Source organism: Lissotriton vulgaris, chromosome 7 (genome assembly GCF_964263255.1).
Source record: "Lissotriton vulgaris chromosome 7, aLisVul1.2, whole genome shotgun sequence".
NCBI classification, from domain to species: domain Eukaryota; kingdom Metazoa; phylum Chordata; class Amphibia; order Caudata; family Salamandridae; genus Lissotriton; species Lissotriton vulgaris.
In genome coordinates, this window is record NC_141695.1 from 179,123,133 (window position 1) to 179,148,622 (window position 25,490).

Genomic DNA, 25,490 nt, shown 5'->3' on the forward strand with positions numbered 1-25,490 from the left:
ATATGTCGGTCAAAATCACTAAAGACCATTTTTTATCCTTTACTAAATACTCATATATACAAAGCATTACTTCTGTTATCTAAGTCACGAACGTAAATACGACGAATCTCTACGGAACTACACTACCCATCACTCCGCCTACCAGGAACTAATCTTTACAAGAACCGGGTCAACAGGAACCACTGCAACGCGTCAGAACAGAGGATTCAGACGTCAGTGGAGGAAACTGGAGTAACTAATGCCGGTAAGACTTACACTTTGAACATCCAGTTATTGGAGCAACCAATTTAAGTCTAGCAGAGTTAATTTTTAAACTTCCGCATCACGCAGCAAAAAATCGGGCTCATAGCGTGCACGATTTATCGTATCCTTTTAAGAGATGCTCCTTTTTACCCTAAGCGTAAGCCCGCTCAAATAATCTCGGTTCCCCCTTTTTTAAAAATCCGTGGGACATACAATCCCAGCATTACACTCGAGTGTCAAGTGGACATGTTCAAATATTATATACGCCCAATTGTATGAACAGTCATACAAACCCGCGTCTTTTCATTTATCTCACTGCAGAATTGATCTTATACAACAGAAGCAATTGGTCACAACTTGGACATTATCATCTGAATACTACACTTCAGCTTTTGCTAATGTGAGTACCACGATTTAAATAACGCACGATTCATAACTTCCTTTGAAACACGACCAATAATCACGCATCCCTTCTTAAAATTTCAGCCAATTCATGTATACCCTCAGGAGACCGACCACCAACATGAGAATTTCAGGTATGAACTGGGTTAGTGTGACTGATTGTCAAGTTGAGAGTTGCTGGATAGTATGACTGATTGATTGTTTTGTATTTATTTTTCTAGATTGAGCCCACACGGTCCTGATGAGAATCCCACTACTTTATGGGATTCGAAACGCGTCGACCTCTTAGACCTTTCCTCTTTTTGAAGAAAATAGACCAATCATTTGATCCTTGTACTTGAAATCCAACTTGTTGATGGTCTATTGCATTAAAACATATAATAGTAATTCTTCTATTTAGTAGAGGTATCTGCACCTGTTTAAAAAAAAACTCTATCAATCCAGGGCATTTACACTTGGTTTAAGTATGTTTCATTTTTTCCATCTTGTCATTGTCTAAATTGTCAAGTCTTGTGTGTATATGTTCCTAAGTGCACTTTGTACGGTGCATTTTATGTTATATGTCTCCACTGAAAACTTTGATTTCTGAAAACTTTGAGTTAAAAATGTGATTATACTATGTCTGAGCTGTGATAAATTATGTGACCCAGTCAGAGCCATTTTTGTATATCACCACAAAAAATGTACCCTAAGTCCCTCCCCTTAGAAAATAATCTTTGTTAAAATTGTACAACAAAAGAAAAAACGACATAATAAAAAATTAAAGAAGTATTATGGATAAGTGAGACTGAAAGAGTGGTCTTTGTAATTGAGGATTGCTTACTCAATTCTCGCAAGTCTTTATTCAACGCGCAGTACTGGCACCTTGTTTGTTGACTTTCTTTTCTGCAGCAGCCAATCATCTACTGCAGGCTCGGCACCGGCTGCCATGGAACAATGTGAACCCCTGTTCGGCTACAGCCTGCAGCCTTGTCCTTCTGAGGGAATCTGACTTCCAGAACAGGTAGAAAATGTCAGTGGACCTGATATCAACCAGCATCAGATTGACTTTGCCATCTTTCTTAGTGTAAACCCTAGACCCTTTATTGAATTTTGGGATTTTTGCCATTTTGGTGTAATTTGTATTCATTAAAATATTCTCTACAATTAAAGTGGAGTTGTATTTTTGATGTTTTAATTGTTTTGATACTTCTAATTGCTTTGCAAGTTTTCTTAAGTTAAGCCAGTCTGCTCTATGCCACAGCTACTAGGAGCTGAGCTCAGGTTTAAGTTGCTTAAACCTTTATTAACCCGGCTAGAATAGTGCCATTATTACTTGTTGTAGTATGAGGTTGAATTGGGACTACACACAGGCAACCATTCAAGCCATTTAAAATGTAGTGAATGCATTTGAGTCCCTCCATTTGTCATAACATGAGGACATAAATATCTAACTGTGACCAGCAAGTCTTGTATGTAATACCCACGCAGTGCTTCAAAATTTGAAGAAAGACCACACATGAGGGGAGGTAATGTACTACTGTGGTTGGAATGAGTCAGACTCTTTCTAGAAAGGGCTACTAGCACTCAATACTAGTGTTACTACTGTCTTTATTGTATGAGGGCCTACCAAGCAGTGGCTATAGTCCATCTGTAGGAACGCAAAGAGTCAGGGAGTGACTGTGTCCAAGCTGTGCCCACAGAACAGGAGGTGAGACATCTAAACCGAGGGCAGATTAATTTGAACTATTTGCAGCCAAGGAGCGAGCAATAACACACTTGTTATACTCACTAACTCTGAGTATCAGAGAAAAAAAAGGAAACAAGGAGTCACTGGTGCCAACAACCCATAGGAGACACAGACATCAGGCAAGTGTACAGTGGGCGGTAGACTTAGAACTAGTTAGTACCATTTACCCGCGAGGATGCACCTATGTAGTATAGGTGTTGTCTTTAGACCAAACGCTTAACAATTACTAATACTGGGTAACCTCTTTAACCCATACAGAGTCGCACTCCCTTCCTGGACTCATGTAGTGAGGTCAACCCGAACTTCACGTAAGCTTGAACATGTTATTACCTTACCCTGTTTATCTAAACCCTTGTTTTTCTTTTTGATCATGCACCAAGCTTGCCTTGACCACTTAAACTTAGTGATTTAACCCTCTCAGAGTTCAGGTAGTGGTATTGTTTTAAAATAAGGTTCTGAACACGAGATTGACGGTACAATACCGGCGCAGACTGGCAGATTTATATGCCCCTTTTTTTCAGCTAAATTTGAAGGGTCTGATGTCATTATGATTAATGATCCCATCGCAGAATGAATTAAGGAATTAGTTAAGCTACGACGGATACACTACCTGTCACTATTTTTTACCGTTCCGCTTTAATTCTAATTTTGCTAGCAAGTTCTGCCATAGGACTTTTAAAGAGCACAATTGTGGGCACGCACGTAAATCAGTCAACGAATGTTCCCAACTTGGCGTATTTCTATGTTGTATGTGCCTTTTGAACTATGTTCTTCATATGTCTCTTTTGTCCCAACAGATTTAAAGGCTTTCAGAAATCCTGAAGGCTACATAAGAACCGTGAGTGTACGCGGTCCTTGACTCCACGGGTTAGGGTGCGCCTCAGTGAGCGCATACCGCTGTGGTGGTCCCTTTTGGTCCTGATGAATGCTTCACTGAATATACCTAGAAGCAGAAACATGTTGACCATTTGTTTATTCGCACACTAGGATGTAACTGGTCTACTAAAACCAGTTTTTACACATCCAACGCACTTGTTTTTAATAGTGCCCAGTTTTCCACGATTAAAATTGTTTTGGAATTAAACTGAGGTACTTTTTAAATAATCACCCACTTGCACTACTCACGACTTGCACCCACATCACAATAACCTGCTCCGCTGTAATTAGGCACTGAAGAACACCAGAGAGGCATTCGGCCTCTCTGCTGGGAACCCAATGATGAAGCATGTCACCAACTAGGTTGGTGAGTGAGGGTTCTTTTAAAACACAGTGAGCATCCTTGCTAGCCTTTTCCCAGGTTGGATACACTCATGTGTTGTTTATTTAGTACTGCCCATGGGGATTAAGAGTTGCTCCAGTGACTTTCCCTTTCTCTCCTGTTGTGTAGCTACAGTCACATCATAACAAAATATTCACCAGAAAGAACCCAATAGAACAAAGAGAGGGATGTTAGTCAGACGCCTGGCAGCATTCCTCGTCCACTGCAAAGTCTACATCAGGGGAACAGTCAAAAGGGAAATTATAGTTTTAAATTGAGGAGGGGCACCTCAGAGCAAGGAGAGTTCATACTAATATGCTGTTAAATGTGAGTGCCTGTTGATCAGCCATGACTTGTCCTCATTCCAAAAGGACTGTGTTGTGTTAAAGATCCTGGCTGGTCATATATTGATTCCTATGCTGGGATCAGCTGGTGAATTGGCGGTGACTATAAGATTCCTAGCAGTGAGTGCTAATGAGGTATGTGGATGTCCATGTGTTTACATTCATGTTCTTTCAAGTACCCTATGACCCTATTTTCCATGATGCATGGGCTGTGACTTCTGGCCAGAATATATGTAACTCTGTGACATATGATTTACTCAACACTTACACGAACAGGCCCAGGCCGGCAGGAGATGTATTTTATTGAGGGACGACATGGTCACATGACGAATTCATTGTAGGTAGGTTAGAGGGGGAGCACTGGGGGAACTGCAGACAGTGAGAACGGTAAGTCATCTGAATGTTGTGGGGATCTTAAGAGCAGGACGGCCAGAGGTTTTGGATTTCATGTTCATTTCATGAGATCAATAATGGGACAAAGATCTTTGTAAACCATCTAGGAATGTTCTTTACAATATTTATTTGGATGCACAAAGGCATCATTTGTTAAAACAAAACAATCATTAGATCGATCTTCCAAAATAGAATTCTGTACAACATATACCCCAATTATTCAGAAAGCAAACATTGTACCTTTATAGTGTATTTCATCCTTCAAAGAAAAGCAATTTTCTCCTTCTAGTTTCATTGAAGATCTTGACTCAAATGCTGCATTTAATTTAGGGTGGCTTCTTCAGGATATTTGCTTAGGTCAGCCACCCTTCTACTCCACCCTTATCCAACTTCCACCCAAACTAAGGCCACTATTTAAAAAGCAATTGTTCTATGCACAAATGATGCGCGAGCTATTTGCTCACATATGGCGTAGGACAACTGATGTGGGAAAAGAGAGTTTGGGAGAGAGACATGAACAACAAGAATATTCAGAGTTCAAGCACGTGTGATGTCACTGGATAATACATTACAAGCAGAAAGGAGGCCCTCCTTGTGCAACAGGAAGTACTGCTGGGCATGTAGGAAGGAGGATATAGCAGTTACAAAACCTATAGAGGAAGTCAGGTTCTAATTTCAACAGTAAGTGCAGAAGACAAGATCTGCAGGATTGGACTGCCCCATAGTGCAATCAGGCAATATCCAAAGGGCTGGTCTGGTAGGTCAGTGTATGGGCAGGTTCTGTGGCTGTTTTTTGGGATTGTTTTATGGTCTGCTGGACTGGGTTTCCCTGTTTAATTCCCTAGTATTAAAAAAAAATTGCCTGCAGCATGTTCAAATTCATGACGTCTTCCATACCTGGCAAAACAAGTATGCAGCCTTTCTTTGCAAGTTCAAACTGGCACAATCCGCTACTTTTTTAGCTACCTGATTCACTAGTGGGGTCACCTATTTATGCCTGGGCCCCAGTCCGACCCTGATGATGTATCTACACTGCAGTCTTTTGTTGCAAAACAGGGACATGGAAATGAAAAGAACAATAAATGCAGTTTCCAGAAGGTATTTGAGATGCAACGAAGAACACTGACAGTAAGGGATGGTGATGGAATAATCAAATTATCATGATAAACATTCAGGGACCCGATGTACAAAAGGCTAGATGTAAATAGTGGTCGCACCCATTGCCCCTCGCAGTGCTGCCAATGAGAGTATGAGCTCAACTACAAACCATCACACTCTAACAAGTGTGACAATTCATACCATTCCAGGCCCCCCTAAGCTGTAAGAATTGCCTGGGTGGCAGATATTAGGCATTGTAATGTATATGCAATTAATAAACAGCTGTTGTTGTGCTCATCCCAAATTAGACAAACTGCGCCACCATGTGGCTGAGTGTCATAAGAGCCAGTGCTGAATGTTATGTGCCGGTGCCGAGCACAGGAATCCACCGGCTCAAATTAAGGACTGGTTACAGATGACGGTTACAGGGATGCTGGGTTGCAAGGAATAGCAGACCACCATCCGTGTATTTGGGCTCCCAAAAAGAAAACTTTTTTAAAGCTACTGATGTCCCATGAAACAATGGGTGTAACTTTAAAAGAACATCAGTGGGAGCAAGCAGGGCCTTGCTTGCCCCAATGATACTGCGACAATTCACAAAGGGGAAAGTGCTCCCCTTGGGAACACATTCCCCTTTGGAAATTTTTTACCACAACATCTCAGGTTGCGGTAGCTCGTCAATGGTTTGCAACTCCAATTGAGGTGACAAATGATTTAGGTATTCCTCGTGGAACTGGAAACAGGAAGAGGACTCCAGCCTGTATGTCTCTATGATGGTGCCCTGTTGGAGATGTGGAATTGTTCAAGTATTCACTTTCCGTCTCTCTTCAGTTCACAGTAAATGTCTGGCTGCCGCTGTTGAAGTTCCTGATAGAAAGAAGAGAGAATCAATGCCAATCAAATTATTCATCCGAAAGAATAACATTTTATTCAAATAGTCTTTGGTCCTGCTTTAGAAGCATACATTATTTGGAGAATAGAAACTGATGTTATTGTTCCATTATACGAAGAGTATTCTGACCAATTTCATTTTTCTGTATGGCCCTGTTTTTATAGCTCTTGTGCACTGATCTTCAGGTTCACAATAGGTTTACCACCTTGCATTGCTTGTTCTTTAGCAGGTCTCATCACCTGATCCTTTGCAACCACCAATAGCAACTGGCTGGAACTGTGTAGACTAACAAGGGGGCTTTGCGCCTGAATCTAACAGTTCAGGAGCTACATGTATCAATGACCATTCTTTACACTTGGGTTCAGCTCCTCTACTGGTGAATTAATATGTTCCATAGTAGGAAACAAATAGGCAAGTAAAGGAAACTTGCAGGCCAGATTCACCAAGGATCTCCGCCCGCGTGGTGAAGGCCACACCCCCTAGGTCATACAATAAAGTACAGGCCAACTCTAGTGACTCCTTTTCTATTACACTGGGACTATGTGGGAACTGTGCAATGTTTGCCATTAAAGTGTTTCTGCTCTTAAGCATCATACTGAGAACTCCATCAAGATTTCTCTGATTTCACCATCTGTCCCATACACACCAGTTCATGGGAAAGCCAATGTAAACACGAAAACACGGACAATGCTTGCGTGTAGAATGTTTTTTAACCTTCTTGCTCATTCAGTCACTAACAGGCACATGCATCAAGCGATTTGGGAATCGCAAACGGTGCGAATCGCAAAATTCGGCCGTTTGCGATTCCCAAATCACTATTTGGGATGCATCAACTTAAAAGTGAATAAATCGCTATTTTAGCGATTTTTTTCAAGTGCGATTACTTTTAAGGAATCGCAAATTTGCGATTCCTCAAAAGCAATGCATGAACCTAAAAAAAATTGCGAATTCGCAATTAGAGAGAAAAAATTACCATGAGGTTGGACCTCATGGTAATTTTGCGAAATGTTAGAAAAATGCTATTTTTAGCATTTTTCTAACTTTCATGTTGTGCACACACATGCCCTTAGGGCATGTGTGTACACAACATATGTGCATTGTTTGATTTCAGGGGTGCAACAGGGTGTCCTTTGGACACCCCTGCACCCTTGAAATCGCAATCTCAATTTGCGATTAGCTAATTGCGATTCGCAAATTGAGATTGTCTTCCCATTCATTCCTATGGGCCTCTAGGCCCATAGGAATGAATGGGAAGGGATTCCTTAATTGCGATTCGCAAAATGCTAATCGCAATTAAGGAATTCTAAGAAATCGCAATTTATTTAGCGATTTCTTGATGCATAGGCATTTGCGATTCCTTAATTGCGATTCCTTAAAAATCGCAATTAAGGAATCGCAAATGCCGAGTTTGATGCATGTACCTGTATAGCTTTACAATGGAGACCGCTGAATGTGTGTAAATCAAATGCAATCTGCGTATCCTGACTGACAGTTACAATCCTCAATGTCTCTATTGGGTGCTGCTCACAAATGTGGATGACACATCTAGCAATGGCTGAGTGGGATAATCCAGACAGAGATTCAATGTGAACTTCCTTTGCCTCAGGACACCTCTCCTTAATTACTTTGCTGCCAACGTTATTTAACTGTTTAAATTCCGTGAGAAAATGCCTCTTTTTGAGTGGTCACATCCACTTTTTGATTACTATTATTGCTGGTTTTAGACTCTGCAGACTGCAGTCACATTTCTGATTGGCTCATTTAACTCTCTTATAATGCCACAGTGTATGGTGTAGAAACTTCTTCCGTGGCATGGATGTTAAATTTTCACTTCTGGATTGCAGTGCTCACTGTGTCTTCCACAAGTGGCTTCAGGTCTATCCTTGTAGCCTGACTGCTGCAGTTTAAACCTGCAGTGCAACCGCTTACATGGCAGTTTATTGACTCGTAATGACCTCCCTTTTAACTCTTATTACGTTGCACCTATAAAGGTCTTTCAGCCCAATGGATAGGGCTCATGGTTTTAAAAGTAGGGCACATAGTGCAGGCCTGTTTGTCTTCTGCAGAAAATCAGATTACAGAGTAAAATACTAATACTGGTTCTTGTGAATAGAGGCAGAAACAACAATAATTAAACAACTACTTTAATAGTCATTAAAAATATAGTTCGAAGGTGAAGATCAATTTAATGGGGAAGTTGGGTTTTTAATACAAATTAAGGAAAAGTACATTTAAAAAAAAAGAAATTCTGCTCTTGGAGGCTAATTTGAAAGGAAGCACACCATATACCAGGACAATTCTTGTGTATTCTATGCCTAGTGCTTACGGATCCTGCTTTTGTCTTACCAGACCTCTGTCTCTTGATTTGTTGTGAGTACAAGGCCTGTTTCTAACTGGATGTTAGTTCAGGGTTGACACTAGTGATATCCGTAGTCTATTCCTCTAGAGAACTTCAGTCTACAGTGTTTAGTGTTGCCTGCAAAGCCTTTGCTTCTTGACTAGGCAGTGCCCATAGTCAACTTCATCCATTAGCATCCGCTAATTGAGGCCAGGTATAAATGTGCCCCCTATGGCACCTTCACAGAACATTTCCTGATGATGCAGAAGAACAGAAAATAACTGCTGTCTATTACCAAGGAGGAGTTCATAAAGAATGCACCTACCCCCCTTGTGCTTAGGAAAAAGAAGAACCTTACAAAGTGTCAGCTGGCTGACCTCTTGTGTGGCAACAGGAACACAACAAACTGCCAGAGGCCCTCTCCTGGAAATTTTCAGCTGACAAGTGGCAACTGGAACTTTGGAACTATGTCCATGGCCTCTGCCTAACACTCTACGGAGTTGATTATGATGTCGTCCAGAAAGGCTCATAACAGCATCCAATTCATCCAAATCCGATTCGGAACCCGCCTTTCCAACCAACTTGGACACGTTTCCCAATGTAAGATAACGATGGCTGGGAAGCATTTGAACTGTCCGACTAGGTTCCAAAAGGCATTGGGAGTAACCGAGTCGGTCGTAGCCAAATTGTAGAGGTCTATGGACTGCACTTCCAGCCGAGCCATTAGGATGGCAGATTTGAACAGCCTTTCCAAATTAGTTGTTCCGAAATTAATCAGATGTTGGAATCTGACTTTGGGGGTCTGTAGCAGACCCCCCTTCACCCGGGGCCTTCCGAATCTGGCATGTGGAGGTACCCAAGGGACCCCCCATCTATGCATCCACAGTGTGCCAGGCACCATGGGGTGCCCAACACAGGGTGCAAGGTTTTTCACAACCACCCCTTTTGTCAATGGGTGCCTGAGTTCTCGTTCGGAACACAGTCTCCCATTGAAGTCAGTGAGAGTGCGACCGATTCGTATCCAGAAGCATCCGGATGCATCTAAATCGTCCAACTCCCCCAATCCGAGTCGTTCGTGAAAGCATTCCGTAGCCAAATCGGTCACAATGCTTTCCTAACAACATCGTAATGGACCCCTAAGAGTCTCTAAGTATCCCCCATTTAGGTCTGTGGGGCCTTAGAAGTGTACTATTGTACTAGTTTGGGTACTAAAAGAAGTTTTATATTTTATTTTAACTCTTTCTCCTGAGCTACTGGACTTCAAAATAAATTGCCACAAAATGTATCTGACCAGCAAGTCCATGAAAATTTGAATGACACTTTTTGGATTGGAACTTTTTACAACTTTTTTAATTCCAGGTTTTCACCAAGACTTATCCAGTTGGAGTATTCAACCAGAGCTTCCTCGTGGTTAACCTCAAATTGCTCATACATCCCAGTCTATCCATGACCATTGACTAACCGTTCCGCTATGTGCATTTCTACACTATTTTTTCTTAACTCTTTTAAAAATATCATATTTATGGTTCCCCTTCATTGTTCTTTGTCATTTTGGTATTGTTTTGCTTATTAAAGTTTTCCCAATTTATATGAGTTGGTACTTTTAAATGTTTTTCACACATCTTGTAAGTAAAATGTCTCTGCTCTGAGCTACAGCTACAAGGGTTGTAATCAGGATTATATGATTTAAGCCTTTGAGCGCATCTATCAGGTTAGCAACTTCATTACTTGTGGTGGACTAACAACCACCCCAAATAATTCGCTTTCTTATAGTTTCACTTTATATTAACTGCTTATAAGCATTGGCGTGCTTTTACACTACTGTTTTGGTCTATCAGTTTTGAACCATCCCAAATTTGACAAGTCTGTAACGTCCTCCTGTAGCTCGTACTGCTTCATCAGTCTCCAAAGATTTCTTTTTTTAATCTCAAATTGTTCAATACCTCATGAATACTGGACGATTTGTCATCTTGAATGGGGCTTACTGCTCAGGCCTCTCAATCACCATTCAACTAACTTCAATTTAAAATCATGTTTTGAGATGTACTTAAAATTATTATTCAATTTTCTAAATAGTGTATTCTTAAGGGTGTTTTGCTACAGAGGATCTTGATAATTAACTATTTAAGAATGTATTACGCTGATTTGTTAATGAAACTTGTTGCTGTATGTTTTATAATGAAGGGCTGCCACAAAAGTTAAATGGTGAAGGGTGGAGAAGAATAACTACAAATATAAAGAAAATAAGTGAACCATAGCTTTTATAATTAATTAGAACTTCTTTCTTTTTTGTCAAGGTACAACAGTCACAACAGCAGGACTCACCTGATATGTAGAATCAACAGTGGTGTCATTTGCTGCCCTGCTCATGTTCCTGATACCTTTATTAAAAACAAAAATGATGTGGTTAATCCCCCATTAGTTAAATGTTCATTATCATTCAAAAAGCATACAGCTTCATTCAATGTTTGAGCAGTCACCAAACTACTTGTGCGGTGAAGGCCCTACTTCGATCAGCCTGGTGATGTGGTATATGAAATCTATAGCATTCCCTCATATACCATCAATCAATCAGAGTACTTGTAAAGCGCGCTACTTACCCTTGAGGGTCTCAAGGCGCTGAGGGGAGGGAGGGTGCTGCTACTGTTAGAAGAGCCAGGGCTTGAGGAGTCTTCTGAAAGTGAGTAGGTCTTGGGTCTGCCGTATGTGGGTAGAGAGCGTGCTCCAGGTCTTGGTGGCGAGGTAGGAGAAGGATCTGCTGCCGTAGGTCATACGTAGGATGCGGGGAACAGCGGCGAGAGCGAGGCTGGCGGAGCGAAGCTGGCGGGTGGGGGTGTGGAAGCTGAGTCTGCTGTTCAGGTAGGCTAGTCTGGCGTTGTGGAGTGCTTTGTGTGCATGGGTGAGGAGCTTGAAGGTGATCCTCTTGTCAACGGGGAGCCAGTGTAGGTCTCTCAGGTGGGGGCTGATGTGGCTGCTGCGGGGGACGTTGACGATCAGTCGGGCGGAGGCATTTGGATGCGTTGTAGTCATCATAGGTGTTTGGCTGGGATTCCTGCGTAGAGTACGTTGCTGTAGTCCAGTGTGCTGCTGACGTGGGCCTGTGTTACCATTCTTCTTGTTTCGGTTGGGATCCACTTGTAGATCCTGCGAAGCATGCAGAGGGTGTTGTAGCAGGAGGAGGAGACGGAGTTGACCAAATTGGACATGGAGAGGGAGGAGTCGAGGACAAATCCCAGGTTGCGTGCATGGTGGTTGCCGGGTGTTGGTGCTGTTTCCAGTGTGGTTAGCCACCAGGAGTCGTCCCAGGCTGAGGGGGTGGGTCCGAGGTTGAAGACCTCTGTTTTGTCTGAGTTCAGCTTCAGACGGCTGCTCCTCATCCAGTCGGCAACGGCCTTCATTCCCTCGTGGAGGTTGGTGTTGGCGGTGTGTGGGTCCTTGATGAGGGAGAGGATGAGCTGTGTGCCATCAGCATAGGAGATGATGTTGAGGTTGTGTGGCAGGCCACTTGTGCGAGGGGGGCCATGTAGATGTTGAACAGCGTCAAGCTGAGGGATGAGCCCTGGGGGAGGCCGCAGAGGATGTCGGTGGCTTCGTATCGGAAGGGTGGGAGGTGGACTCTCTGGGTTCTGCCTGAGAGGAAGGATTTGGTCCAGTCAAGAGCCTTCTCTTGGATTCCGGCTTCTAGAAGGCGTGTCTGTGGCGTGCGATGGCAGACCATGTCGAAGGTGGCTGACAGGTCCAGGAGCATGAGGGCTGATGTTTCGCCATTGTCTATTTGGCGCCTGATGTCGTCTGTGGCAGCGATGAGGGCTGTCTCGGTGCTGTTATGTCTGAATCCGGACTGGGACGGGTCCAAAATGTTGTTGTCTTCCAGGTGGCGGGCCAATTGCATGTTGACGATTTACTCGATGACCTTTGCCGGGAACGGAAGCAGGGAGACGGGCCAGAAGATCTTGAGGTCCTTGGGGTCCGCTTTGGGCTTCTTGAGGAGGGCGTTGATTTCGGCATGTTTCCAGTTTTCCGGGAAAGTCGCTGTTTCGAAGGAGATGTTGATGACCTTCCGTAGTTGGGGTGCGATGGCTGCGTCTTCTTTGTTGAATATGTGGTGTGGGCATGGGTCTGACGGAGATCCTGAGTGGATGGAGTACATGACCTTGCGAGTCTCGTCGTCGTTGACATTGGGCCAGGAGGTCAGGCGGTTGGCGCTGGTGGTGTTGACAGGGGAGGTGGAGTCTGGCGTGGTCAGGCGGTCGTGGTGTTGAAGCTGTCGTGGATGTCAGCGATCTTGCGGTGGAAGAAGATGGCTAGTGAGTCGCACAGTTCTTGTGAGGGCGGGATGTTGTTGGCGTTGGCGCTGGGGTTCCTTTCTGATGCTGAAGAGCTCTTTGCTGTCGTGTGCGTTGTTATCCAAGCGGTCTTTGAAGAAGGATCTCTTGGCTAATCCGATGAGGTGGTGATGTCTGCGGGTGAGGTTTATACCGAAGGTCCTGCAACTGGGCATTGCCTAGAGGTCTCGGCAACGAAAAATAGCACTGGAGGATGTCCCTAGATATGTCAGCCCATACAGCACTGTTCAGATGGTGTCTCTAGTGTATATGGATTGTTGCGATGTTATAAACAACATTGCACTAGGGTTGACACTGGTCCTGGCCCTCTCTGCAGTGTCCACATTATTGTTGGCTGAATTATTTTCTGTTGGCCTTAGAACTCTGTGCACTTTACCAATGCTAACCAGTGCTAAATTGGTTGTGTTCTCTCCTTTGAGCATGGTAATTGGTTTACACCTGATTGGCATATTTAAGTTACTTGTAAGTCCCTTGTGGAATGGTAAACCATATACCCAGGGCCTGTAAATTAAAACCTACCAGTCAGCCTGCAGCACTTACAGTCCCGCCATAATAATTAGCCCCTTAAAACATGTCCCAGGCCTGCCAATGCAGCCTCAACACATGTTTACACTGCCAATTCAACTTGGCAATATATCCCCCTTGCCAAACCTTAAATTCCCCTTTTAATGCAAATATGTAATTCCTAAGATAGGCCCTAGGTAGACCATGGGACAGGGTGCATTGTAGTTAAAAAGTTGGACATGAACTTTTTAGCTTAACAAGTCCTGGTAGTGAAATGGCCTAAATTAGCTTTTTACTCCTGTGAGAACTAACTGTCCCATAGAATAACACTGTGTTGCCTTATTCAATACAACAAGCACAATCTTTTGATTGGGGTTGATACGCATTTCATGTTTGGTAACTATGAAATTGTAATAAAAAATCCTTGCTATTGTTAATGTTGGACTTACAATTTTGAAAATGCCTGGTAGATGACCAGACATGGTATGCTCCCATGAAAGCAATGCTTGTTGCCAAATTTTGCTGACCAATGAGAAATACCATCAGATGTTCAGGAACACCCACAAACTCCCAAACCAGTCTTGGGGGAACTTCTTGAAGTGGCTGGGTTAGGGGCAGGGAGGTTAATGATTATTTTGGGCTAAACAACATAGGGGCTGATTTTTATGTGGTCAGAAATTACTCTGACCGTCGGTGGGAGCCATTACTACCGCATCAAAATGTCCCGTTTGGATTCCTCTCCGACTGGCCCATTTTGATGGGGTCATCAGAAAGTAATCCAAACTGGATTTCTGAATGGCCTCCGAAGGGCTCGGAGGGCCTGGCTGCTATTCAGAAATCCTCCATCACTCCCTCAGGCTGCACTTTCCGGATGAGGGATTACAATGGAAGATTTTTACAGCCTTTCTGTGCTGGCCTTTCCAACACAGAAAGCCCATGGGAATCTGGCTTTGGGGGCCCCCAGCAAGGCCCCCATGGGTGCAAGGCCTCTGGATGGTGGCACTGCCCCCCCTGTTGATCCATGCACCAGGTGGCAGGCACCTTGAGGTGTCCCACAGAGTGCAGGGATGAACTGCACCTATGCTCTTTACAAATGAGCATGTATTCCATCCGGAATGCATGCCCCAATGTATAGAATAGGATTGCAACCGAACAGTGTTCAGTAGCATCCTACTTGCTGGTGTGGAACCATTGACAGGAGGTCATTCAGTTTCAGGTTCAAAATGGAGTAGGTCCATCTGATATTGTAATCAGGCCCTTAATCTTGAAGGAGCACATGTTCATTACCTATTTTACAGAGCTGCTCCAGCACCTGGTGGATAGCAAGCTGACTGACCATGACTTACCCTGGGAAACTTGCTGAGGAGGCATACCTCTCGGTCAGCACGAGAGTGTCCATAAAAGTACCCGGGATTATCCCAAGAGGGGTGGTTCAGGCTCTCAGTTGCAGGGAGAAGGGGAGGATAGATGTTGGCCCAAGGTGTCCCATTTCCAGCTCTACTGCTTTGATTGTTCTCAGCCAGAACACATGTAGGGGCACTCTTTCTGTCCTATAAAACACCCAATTGGGGTGGCCTATTTGGCCTTAGGGGTAGGTTGTCCCCAGGGGCAGGAGTTAGATCATGTGCTAATCTCCCTCAGTTGAGAGGGGAACTCAGAGGATAGACTGGTGATGGAGCAAGGTTTCGCACGTAAAGAGACTTGCTCGGACTCAACCCTCTCTAAATAACAAGTAATGTATTAATAAACATGTTTTGTTTTACTAATAATTGCACCACACAACATTTCTGGTAAGCTGGGGAAGCTTGACTATGTGCTTTTACTAACAGTAACTCAAAGGCATTAAAATGGCCGCCGCAATGCTGGAATTTCACTGCGCATGGGTCTGTCATACTCACGTGACATGATGTACTCTCTGCTTTGGTTGCTTGATGATGTACTCTCTGCTTTGGTTGCTTCTGAGCACTAGTATTAAAAATGGCTACTCTATGTTTCACATGCTAATGCTTATGCTGCTGCTTGTACTAAACCTTGTTCGTTCTGCCTAATTATTAACGCTATAGTTAAAATAAAGTAATGGGAATAGAGTAGAGATAATTGGTATACAGTGCATTCATATATTCCTTTTTCTAAAACTGTTTCTCTTTAACTTTGCTACTAGTTCGTATTTGGGCCTGATGTTACCTCGCTCTGCTCCATATTGAAAAGAACTGCGTCTGCGCAGAAGAGCTCAAGAGTCCTCAAGTCATGGCATTGAACTGGTGCCAGTAACAGACTAGCCTGTGAAACCCATGAGAACCTCACCGTTCGACCTCTTGAAAGGAAGCTTAACTGTACAAATATTATACATTGTATTTATTATTGAAACATCCATTGCCGGGTGGAATAAAAGTGCATGGGAAAATAAAATTATGGGAGGGAATATTGATTTAAATATTTGAATGAAATGACCTCATATTGGTATGGTGTGATGACCTCTCCTCACCTTTTGATCAATCAAATTGAGGGAATACATGAATTTGCAACATTGGGGGTGGAAAATGGTATAACTAAGGTAGGCTTAGCTAGCTAGATTGTCCGACTTGTCCGAATAGCTGACCTGTCACTGACCCAACGCACTAAATAGGCGATCGAGAACAGAGGTGCTGGCGGAGCACTCTGTCAGAAGAATCGATAACCCAATCGGGGTTCTAAGGGAGACGAATCAATAACCCAATCGGGGTTCTGAGGGAGAATAATTTGATAACCCAATCGGGGTCCGACTGTTAGCCACAGAGAGGGGTGTGACGCTGGCGTTGCACTTTGGCTGAGGGTACCTGTCCTGACCTGCATCTGTCCTGTCCTGATCCAATTTGGTCCGTACCTGTCTTGATTCTGGTCTGCACCTGTCCTGTCCTGTTAGCGTCTGAAATATTGGGGGTCCTGACCTTTATCCCAGCCCATGGCCAGGGTAGGTTTTCATGCCATTCTAGGTAAATATAAATCTGTGTGGGTATTCCAGTGTACTGTTTCCTTTTTTTACCCTTCCTATGTTTCAATGCTTAAAGAAAGTCTCATAATAGTTTCGCATCATCTTGCTTTATTCATTATCTTCCTTCTACCAGGTCAAAGTGAATGGGCTGCCAGGCCCTGTTAGTGGAAAGTCTGGTTTCCCAAAGCTGTACATCTGTCAGGTGTGTAGGCTAATTCATGCCCAGGAGTGAGACTTTCTCTGCCCCATGGTCATGTATTTTTAAAGTGGGGTGGAGAAGCGACCTTAAGAAGGGCCATAGTTAGTCCCCAGATGCCAATATTTTCTGAAGAATGTGTTTCTAATGGTGATGGAAGAGCTAGGAGAGGCGGTTGCCTAGGACACCCTGAAAGCTCAGAATTGTGGGGGTGCCACTCCCAAATGAAGGCACAAAGTCCCAGATGGAGGGGCAGGAAGGAATGACCCCTGACCCCTGTTCACATTTAAGGTACAGGCCCTGAGATGAACGACCAGTCTTTAGCTACCACCCCGGAACTGGTGGAAAGGACAGTTGAAAAAGGGTACCTAGCATCTCGGGTATTGCCCCCTACTCTGAGGTCAGGGGACCATGAGTGGCCTGGAGCCTGGCTTTTGACATTGACTGCTTTTAGTGGCCTCTGTTGGTATCTGTCCTTGTGAGCAGAGTTTTTCTTGTGTTGGGGACAGAAGTCTGATCCAAAGGTTATAGTATGCCACTTCACTTTGTTCGCCATGGTGGTACTGTCTGTCTACTGGGAGGTTAGGTGCGGCAGAGATGGGGTCCACAGGTGAAGAGAGATGTCCCCCGTGGATCAGTTAGGGATCCAACTGAATTTGGAGGGCATAGAACTAACAAGTGCCTCTGCAGTAGAGGGCCATTTTCCACGTATATTGTATAAGCAGGGATGTCCATCAATGTATAAACTAGGCTACCCTGGCTTTAGGCTAGAGGATGGTTGTGTTGGACCTGACCCTCTCTGCAGAGTCTCCCACAAACTTTTTGCCTTTGTACTCCACTGTTTGGCTGATTTATTTTTTATTGGCCTTAGGACTCTGCAGTTCACCACTCCTAGTCAGTGTTAAAGTGCCTGTGCTGTCTCCTTTAAACGTGGTAAAATTTGCTTACATTTGATTGGCATACTTAATTTACTTATATGCCTCTTGCAGAGCGGTATACCATATACCCAAGGCCAGTAAATTAAATATACTTACTCTGCCACTCCCCTTAAACAACACCTTAAAATATGTCTCAGGCTTGCAATTGCAGCATGAATACAGTTTTAGCCCCTTCCATGCTCATGACGAGCTCAGCTCGACATGACCACGCCTGTTTCTATTGTGGTCCAGCACAGGAGAAAAAGAACTCAAGCAGCCAAGAGGTTAAACTTCCAAATATAAATTGCAAACGATCTCCCTTGCTAAGCCTTAAACTTCCCTTTTATTGCATATAAGTCAACGCAAAGGTAGGCCTTATGTAGCCCATAGGGCAGGGTGCATTGTAGTTAAAAGGGTGGACATGTACCCTTTAGTTTTACATGTCCTGGTAGTGAAACACTCCTAAATTCTTTTTTCACTACTGTGAGGCCTACCAGTCTCTACGGATAACATTAAGATACATTATTACATGTAATACATGGTATGTTTGATTCCGGAAACATAAGCATTTCATGTTTGGTAGCTATAAAATTGTAATTAAAAATCCTCTTTAAGGGTAAGATTAGAAATTACAATTTTGAAAATAACTCTCCTAGAACGAGTTTAATGCCTCAGCAAGCACCTGGTTAGTTGGAGCCGTATGCCGGTGCTGCTCACATCAAACGAATACACGAACCATGATCAAAAATAACAGAAACGTGTCCTTGTTTAAAATTTGAAAATATTTCTCCAAAAGACTGCATCGAATTAGTCGTTAAACATCCCCCCAGTGCTTGCAGAAAACCGGGAGGTCAGCAACACGAGCAGTACTGTATTTCTAATAATGGGAACAGCAGATTGTTTCCACTCCTAGACCTCAAGAAAATCCTAAAATGCATTTTGGGATTCGAAACATCACGGCACACTTCACTATTGGGCAAAAAAGTGCTTGAAATAGGAATAGCTTCAAAGGGGGTAACTCTCAACTATGTAAACCCTTAGGCTTGAACACTAGTTCCCTTTGGTCAGCAATCCCTGACTATTTTGATAACATGATTATGAACTCAGAGGAGGGTTGATTTGTGAATTCTTGACTACTTGAATATACACATTTATTTTTGTTAGAATATTATTTTCGATTATTCTGTCTTTTTGTTTTTATCTCAAGGTAAACAAGAAGTGTTTCCTTGATCTGTGTTTGACTAACTTGCCTGAGTGTTTTCTTCTTGAAAATGCTTGAAGAATGAACATAATAAATTATGTAGACCTAGACATCTTGCAGTTTGGTCTAAGTTTGCTGAAGTGAATAATGGCATACAAAGACAGCTAGATCATTTTGTATTTGTATTTACTGGCCCATTCTAGCTGGGTGTATTAGGGCAAACCTCTCTGTTAGAATTCCTGAATGAAGACAGGACTCAGATGATAGGAAAAGATACTCGTTTAATGACCATCCACTCTCTTCACTGGAGAGCACACCAACATTCCACTGGAAGCTTCAGGGTGGGAGAACCCAACAGGGGCAGGGGGTAGGAGTGGGCAGAATGTACCAACAAGGTTAATTGTAACACATCTCCCTTCCTTATAATGAGGACCAAATAACTCTAAAGACATTATGTTTATACATTTATAATGTTATCAAAACTCCACCATTGACCATTTTCAAACTGGACCACATTTTTAAGCATTTTAACAATCTTGTTAGGAGAGTGAAACTTGCTGAGAGTGGTCCCCGACTTGGTGTTCGATCTAGCTTGCGCCATGTCCCCCACCTCCCACTTTCGGGCCTTCGCACCATGTTTCTGGTCGTACTATTGTTTGTGTTTGGTTTGATGTTGTCTGACCTTCTCTCCTGCCTCTTCCAAATCTACTTCCCTGACACATCCGCCTTTTAGCCAACGGGTATTAAACTTAGTGCTTGGTTCCATCCCACGTAAGGACACAAAAAGAGAGACCCCTATCACTCTATTGGGTGACGTTTGATATGCCCACAAACATTCCTTCAAAGAGTTTTCTACGTCATGACCATTGATGGTAGCTAACTGGATATTTTCTTTAATGACCCTGTTTGCCCTCTCCACAAGACCATTTGCCTTTGGGCAATACAGGGCTGTGGTTTCATGCTTTATGCCCAAGTTTGTCAAAAATTCCTGCATTTCCTCAGAGGTGAACTGTACCCCATTGTCAGTGATTAGTGTGGAAGGTATACCTTCCTCATAGAACACCTCTTTTAGGAATTGAATCACCGATTTGGTGGTGATGTTGTGCACAAACGTTTGCTTGATCCAGTGTAAAGTATAATCAATCAGAACCAACATGAATCTTTTTGTACACCCAGATTCTGCATCGGCCCAACGATGTCCATCGCTATCTTGTTCCAAGGCTTGTTCGGGACACTTACTGGAGACAAAGGAGACTTGTGTATAACTTTAGACTTATCGCTTTTTCGACATGCACCACACTCCTTTACAATTTCTTCAGTCATGGAATCCATTTTTGGGAACCAGAAGTTTATTCTTACTCTTGCTTTGGTGGCACTACGCCCCAGATGGCCCTCATGCGCCAAGTCGATGACTCTCTTCCGTAGATTCCTAGGGGGTATCACTCTATTGTTGCGATATACCTTTTCTCCAATGACACTTAGTTCATTTCTGATTTCCCAAAACTCTTCAATTCCTGCTTCAACATCTTTCTTCTTGTTCGGCCAACCTTTTCTGACGTGCTCTTTTAAGGTACTAGGGGCCCGATGTAGGTAAAAGGGATTTTCCGATTTCAAAATACCGAGGCGGGCCGAATCGGTATTCTGAAATCGGAAAACGAGATGTAGCAAACAAACGGCGAAATAATACCGATTCGGTCGGCATCGGTAATGAGAATCGGTACGTTCCGAATCGGCACGGACCGATTCGGAAAGTACCGAATCGGCTACCACCGAATCGTAAATAGCCGAATCGGCTACCAACGAATCGGAAATAGCCGAGTCGGTAAAATCCGAATCGGCAAATAACGAATCGTAGCTATGAAAACACACCCATGGCCAAAAAGCCCATAGGAATGCATTGAAGAAACCGAATCGGTAAAATCCGATTCGGATAATACCGAATCGGATTTTACCGATTCGGTAATATCCGAATCGGGAAAAGCCGATTCGGCAAAAGCCGATTTAGCCAATGAGGTGGCTCCCCCTCCCCCACCCAAACAGGGAGTGGCAACCCTGGCAGGTGCAGCTAATTAAGAACTTTCTGGAGAGCCAGCCTGAGCTGAACACTCACAGTTAGCAGCAGTGGGAGTAGGAGGTTGTGAACTGTACTGTACAAGATGGCAAACCAGAGTGAGAGCCAGAAGTCCTCCCAGAAGAGGAAGCCTAAGTTCAGCACCACCGAGCTGCAGGTGTTGGTTGAGGAGGTGGTGAGGGTGCACCGGCAGCTATTTGGAAAGCTGTCCCTGAATGTTCCAGACAGCACCAAGAGGAGGATCTGGAGCGAAATCGCCCAAAAGGTGAATGCTGTGGGTGTCACCCCCAGGTCCCTGGACGAGCTGAAGAAGCGTTTCTATGACATCCGCAGCCTCACAAAACGGAAGATGGCAGAGATCCAGAGGCAGGCTGGAGTCACAGGTGGAGGCAGGAACCCGGCGCCACCCCTCACAGACCTCGAGGAAATGGTGTCCACCACCATTGAGAGGGAGAGCGTAACTGGAATTGGGACCCTGGACAGCTCTGCCAGAGCTACAGCTACAGGTAAGAAGCATGCGCATCATGACACACCCTACCAGACACCTCCCCATTAGACACAATGCATAGGCAAACCCCAGCACAGTACTGTAACCAACATACAAGAGACAAGCATCATGGTACATGTAGTCAGCAGAAGTTAGCAAACTATGGCAGTGCAGAATCACAAGACAGGAAACAGTGGAACACATTCTAAGGAGATGCAAGGACATGTGGAATGCTTTAATTGTACTGACTGTAATACATCGGCACTCAATTTACAAATGCTTCTTTGTACCTAGGGGCACCATCAGGCGGACAAACAATGTCAACAGAGGCAGCAGCACCATCTGACACTGCACTCGCAGGGCCGAGCACCAGCCAGGCTGCCGAGGAGGAGGAGGACGAAAACACCATAGGGCTTGGTATGGAGGGAGACCTGGTAATAGACTTTGAAGCACTGCACTCCCCACAAATGCCCAGCACGCCCCCCCTTGCAGTTCTCCCCAGAGAACTCCCCGACAAGGGACCTCCTTCCACCTACACCAGCTCCTGCCACGACCATGGCTGTGGCACCAGTACAACCTGTCCTGGGAGCAGGGGCTCAGGCCCCGGCGAGCACCACACCACCACCAGTGGCACCCCAGCCCACTCAACAGGCCGGCAGCAGCAGTACCCGGCGCCGTGCCATCCCCACCACTGCAGCACCAGCACCGGAGGGCAGTGTCTTCCTGGGCCTCGAAGGAAAGATGGTCAAGATACAAAGGCAGCAGGCGAAATCCATGATGGCCTGCCAACGCCAGCTCCTGCAGCACAACCTGCAGATGGGGGAAATGGTAAAAGGATTTCAGGCCTTCGTGGATTCAAACAAGGAGGTAGCAGCAGGTTTAGGCAGGCTAACCACTGCCATAACCCAGTTGTGTGGCAGAATGGAGGAGCATGAGCTGGTGCGCAGGCGGGATGCCCGGGTGCAGAACCGCTCCATGAGCCGCCTTGCTGCGGCAACGGCACAACTCTGCCAGCGCAGTGCCAACATGGAGTCTAGCCTCACACAAAATACGGCAGAGTTAACAAGGGGAATGGCCCGCATCACAACTGCAATGGAGGCCATGATCATCTCTAACACTGCCGCAAATCCTGCCCTGGACCTGGGGGATGCTGGGGACAGCAGCAGCCGCAGCAGCCCGGCCAGCGCTGCGTCAGAGCCACGCAGGAGCACCAGGCGCTCCGCAGATGCCGCTGGTCATTCTGAGGGGGCTGAGGGACACCCCAGTGGGGCTGCCAAGCGGTCAAAGAAATAGCCTTGCAAGGGCGGGTGAGGCAACCTGGACCTTGGACTTTTGTTTTCTTTGCCATTACACCTTTTTTTTGTTGCACATCAGTGCAGTAACTGTGTTGCAACAGTATTAAAAATTGTTTTTTCACAACAACCATTTAGCTGTCTTTGCATCTGTACTCACTCAGAAATAGTTTTCTGTAATCTCCTCACATCTGTATCTGCCATCACTTGGCGTACACACCCCAGCTGGCTGTGTCAGTGGCACAGCTTCGTCGTCGTCATGGTCCTTGTAGTCAGACAACTCCACCTCAGTGCCCTTCTTCACCGCAAGGTTGTGTAACATTGCACATACAGCTATGATCTTGCAGCAGGTGATGGGGGTATACTGCCTTGCACCTCCACTCTTGTGCAGGCATCTGAATCTACTTTTCCAGATGCCAAAGGTCCGTTCGACGACATTCCTTGTGCGTATGTGGGCCCGGTTATACCTCCTTTGGCTGGGTGTGGAGGGGTTGAGGTAGGGGGTGAGTATGAATGAGCGGAGGGCATATGCACTGTCGCCTGGAAGAGAAAGGGGTAACATTACACACATGCATACATGTATTCCACCTAGCTACTGTGTGTTATGGGGGTCTGATGATGTGTCTCACCTAGGAGGTATCCTTCGCCAAATTCGCCAGCCATCAGCCGTGCATAGATGCCGCTCTGTTGGAAAATATAGGAGTCATGGGTACTCCCTGGAAATTTTGCTACCAGGTCTGTGATGGTGCACTTCGCATTGCAGATCACCTGCACGTTGATGGTGTGTGTAGACTTCCGATTGCGGTATATGTATTCTGTGTCCGCTGGTGGGCAAATCGGAATGTGCGTGCCATCTATGCAACCAATGATTTGGGGAAATTGTGCCATCTGGTAGAAGTCAGCTTTAGTTTGTAGCAGTTCTGCGTGGGTTGCAGGGAAAGAGATGTATTGGTCCATCCTGTGTATCATGGCGTCAAGGAATGTGTGGATGAACTTGACAGGCTGCTCTGGCTCACCCCTCCTGCCGCTGCAACTCCACTTTGATAGCTGCACACAGAGACCCGGGAGAACACAAGAGGGATAAGACGTCCACAAGACATTTAGTCCGGACGAGGCCATCGAGCTATTGCTAATATTCGCGGGATACGAAAGAAGATAGATATAAAGTGATTGACTGCTACACCTTCTCCCGGGCCACCCAAAACAAGCGCATTACGCTTGAAAGCCAATTTAATTCAATTTGAGATTGAAATTGGACGGTTTTGGGCCCTTCCGGGTCGGAAGTATCACCGGAAGAGCGACCGCTTGGTCCAAACGCAACCATTGGAGCCCTGAAGATTCGCGAGATGCGATGAAACACGTGTCGGCTGGTTGTTCACAAGCTGTGATTGATTAAAACAAGGAGACCAAGATTTCTATACAAATACTCGTCTATTCATTTACACCAACTTGCATATTATTGTTGTTTCTCTGCACTGCATTGAACCTCTGTATTTGTACACTTTGTGCCCATTATTTATACCTTTCAAGTGTGTGCATAGGGTATGTCTCTATTTGTAACGTTGGAATAGTATAGCTCGCTAAACTATCCTTTGAGTGGTTATATGGTTATCCACTCACCCAGTTGCACCACACCCTACTTACTTCTAAAGTTCTTCCATACTGGCAGTGCGCCTTTTCTCTGACATCTAAAAACCATTCTTTCTTTCATTTGATCTTGAAAGGAAGTCTGCAATTTTGTTTCCCTTGCCCGGCACATGCTTGATCTTGAAATTGAAATGTTCGAGTCATAGAATCCATCTGCTGATGCGTGGGGTGCAATTCTCCAGGCCTTTCACAGAGAATATAAACGTGAGTGGCTTGTGATCAGTCCGTATCGTGAACCTCAAACCCCATAGAAAAAACTTAAAATGCCTGACCGCCCAAAAACACGCCAAGGCTTCTCGTCCAATTACGGAATAGTTCTTTTCAGGTGGAGAAAGACTCCTGGACGCGTAGGCAATAATCTTCTCATCATTTCCATATTTTTGGACTAGGGTGGCACCCAACCCATAGTTCGATGCGTCAGTTGCAAGAATGGTTTTCTTAGACGGGTCAAATGTTCCCAGGGCTGGGGAGTTAATTAAGTCCTCCTTTAAGCCTTTCGCCACCGCCTCCTGATCCTCATCCCACACAAACTCTTTGTTTTTCTTTAATATCTCTCTCATGGGCTCACACTTGGTAGCAAAATTGTCCACATACTTGGACATATATTCCATAAGCCCCAAGAAGGACTTGAGCTCTTCTTTGTTTCTCGGATTGGGAGCTTCCTTTACTGCTCGGATCAAGCTGCTCTTAGGCCTAAATCCTTCTTCCGAGTTCGAATGACCCAGGTATTCGACCTGTTGTACTTTTATTTGCACTTTTCCTTCCTTGCTGTAAGGCCAGCATCCATGAGTCTTTTAAAGACTTGTCTCAAAACACAATCGTGTTCTTCTGAATTTTTTCCATAGACCAAGATATCATCTTGGAAACACATGGTGTGTTCCACACCTTCCAAGATCTTCTGCATCGCTTTTTGGAAATGGCTGCAGCTGACGCAAGGCCAAAAGGCATCCTTTTAAACATGAATGCTCCAAAGGGTGTAATGAACGCCGTGAGTGGTCTTGAATCCGGATGTAGCTCGATCTGGTGGTACGCCATGGATAGATCTATCACACTGAAATACCTTGCGGGGCCCATGGTGCTAAGCATTTCATTGATTACTGGCAAGGGATATCTTTCCAACCAGATACAGTCATTGAGACTGCGCAAGTCAACACAGAGGTG

At 44.6% G+C, this 25,490-nt stretch overlaps 1 protein-coding gene across 1 annotated transcript in view; it reads right to left on the minus strand.

Annotated features, from left to right (window-relative positions):
- Positions 1-2,832: 2,832 nt before the first annotated feature.
- LOC147701135 (uncharacterized) overlaps positions 2,833-25,490 on the minus strand; it is a 169,011-nt gene continuing 146,353 nt past the window's right edge. Inside the window, exons 5-6 of the mRNA XM_086929905.1 lie at positions 11,023-11,078; positions 2,833-6,334 (exon numbers count right to left, since the gene is read on the minus strand). Coding sequence (XP_086786031.1) covers positions 6,278-6,334; positions 11,023-11,078 — 113 coding nt within the window. The 3' untranslated portion in view covers positions 2,833-6,277. The remainder of the gene's footprint in view (positions 6,335-11,022; positions 11,079-25,490) is intronic.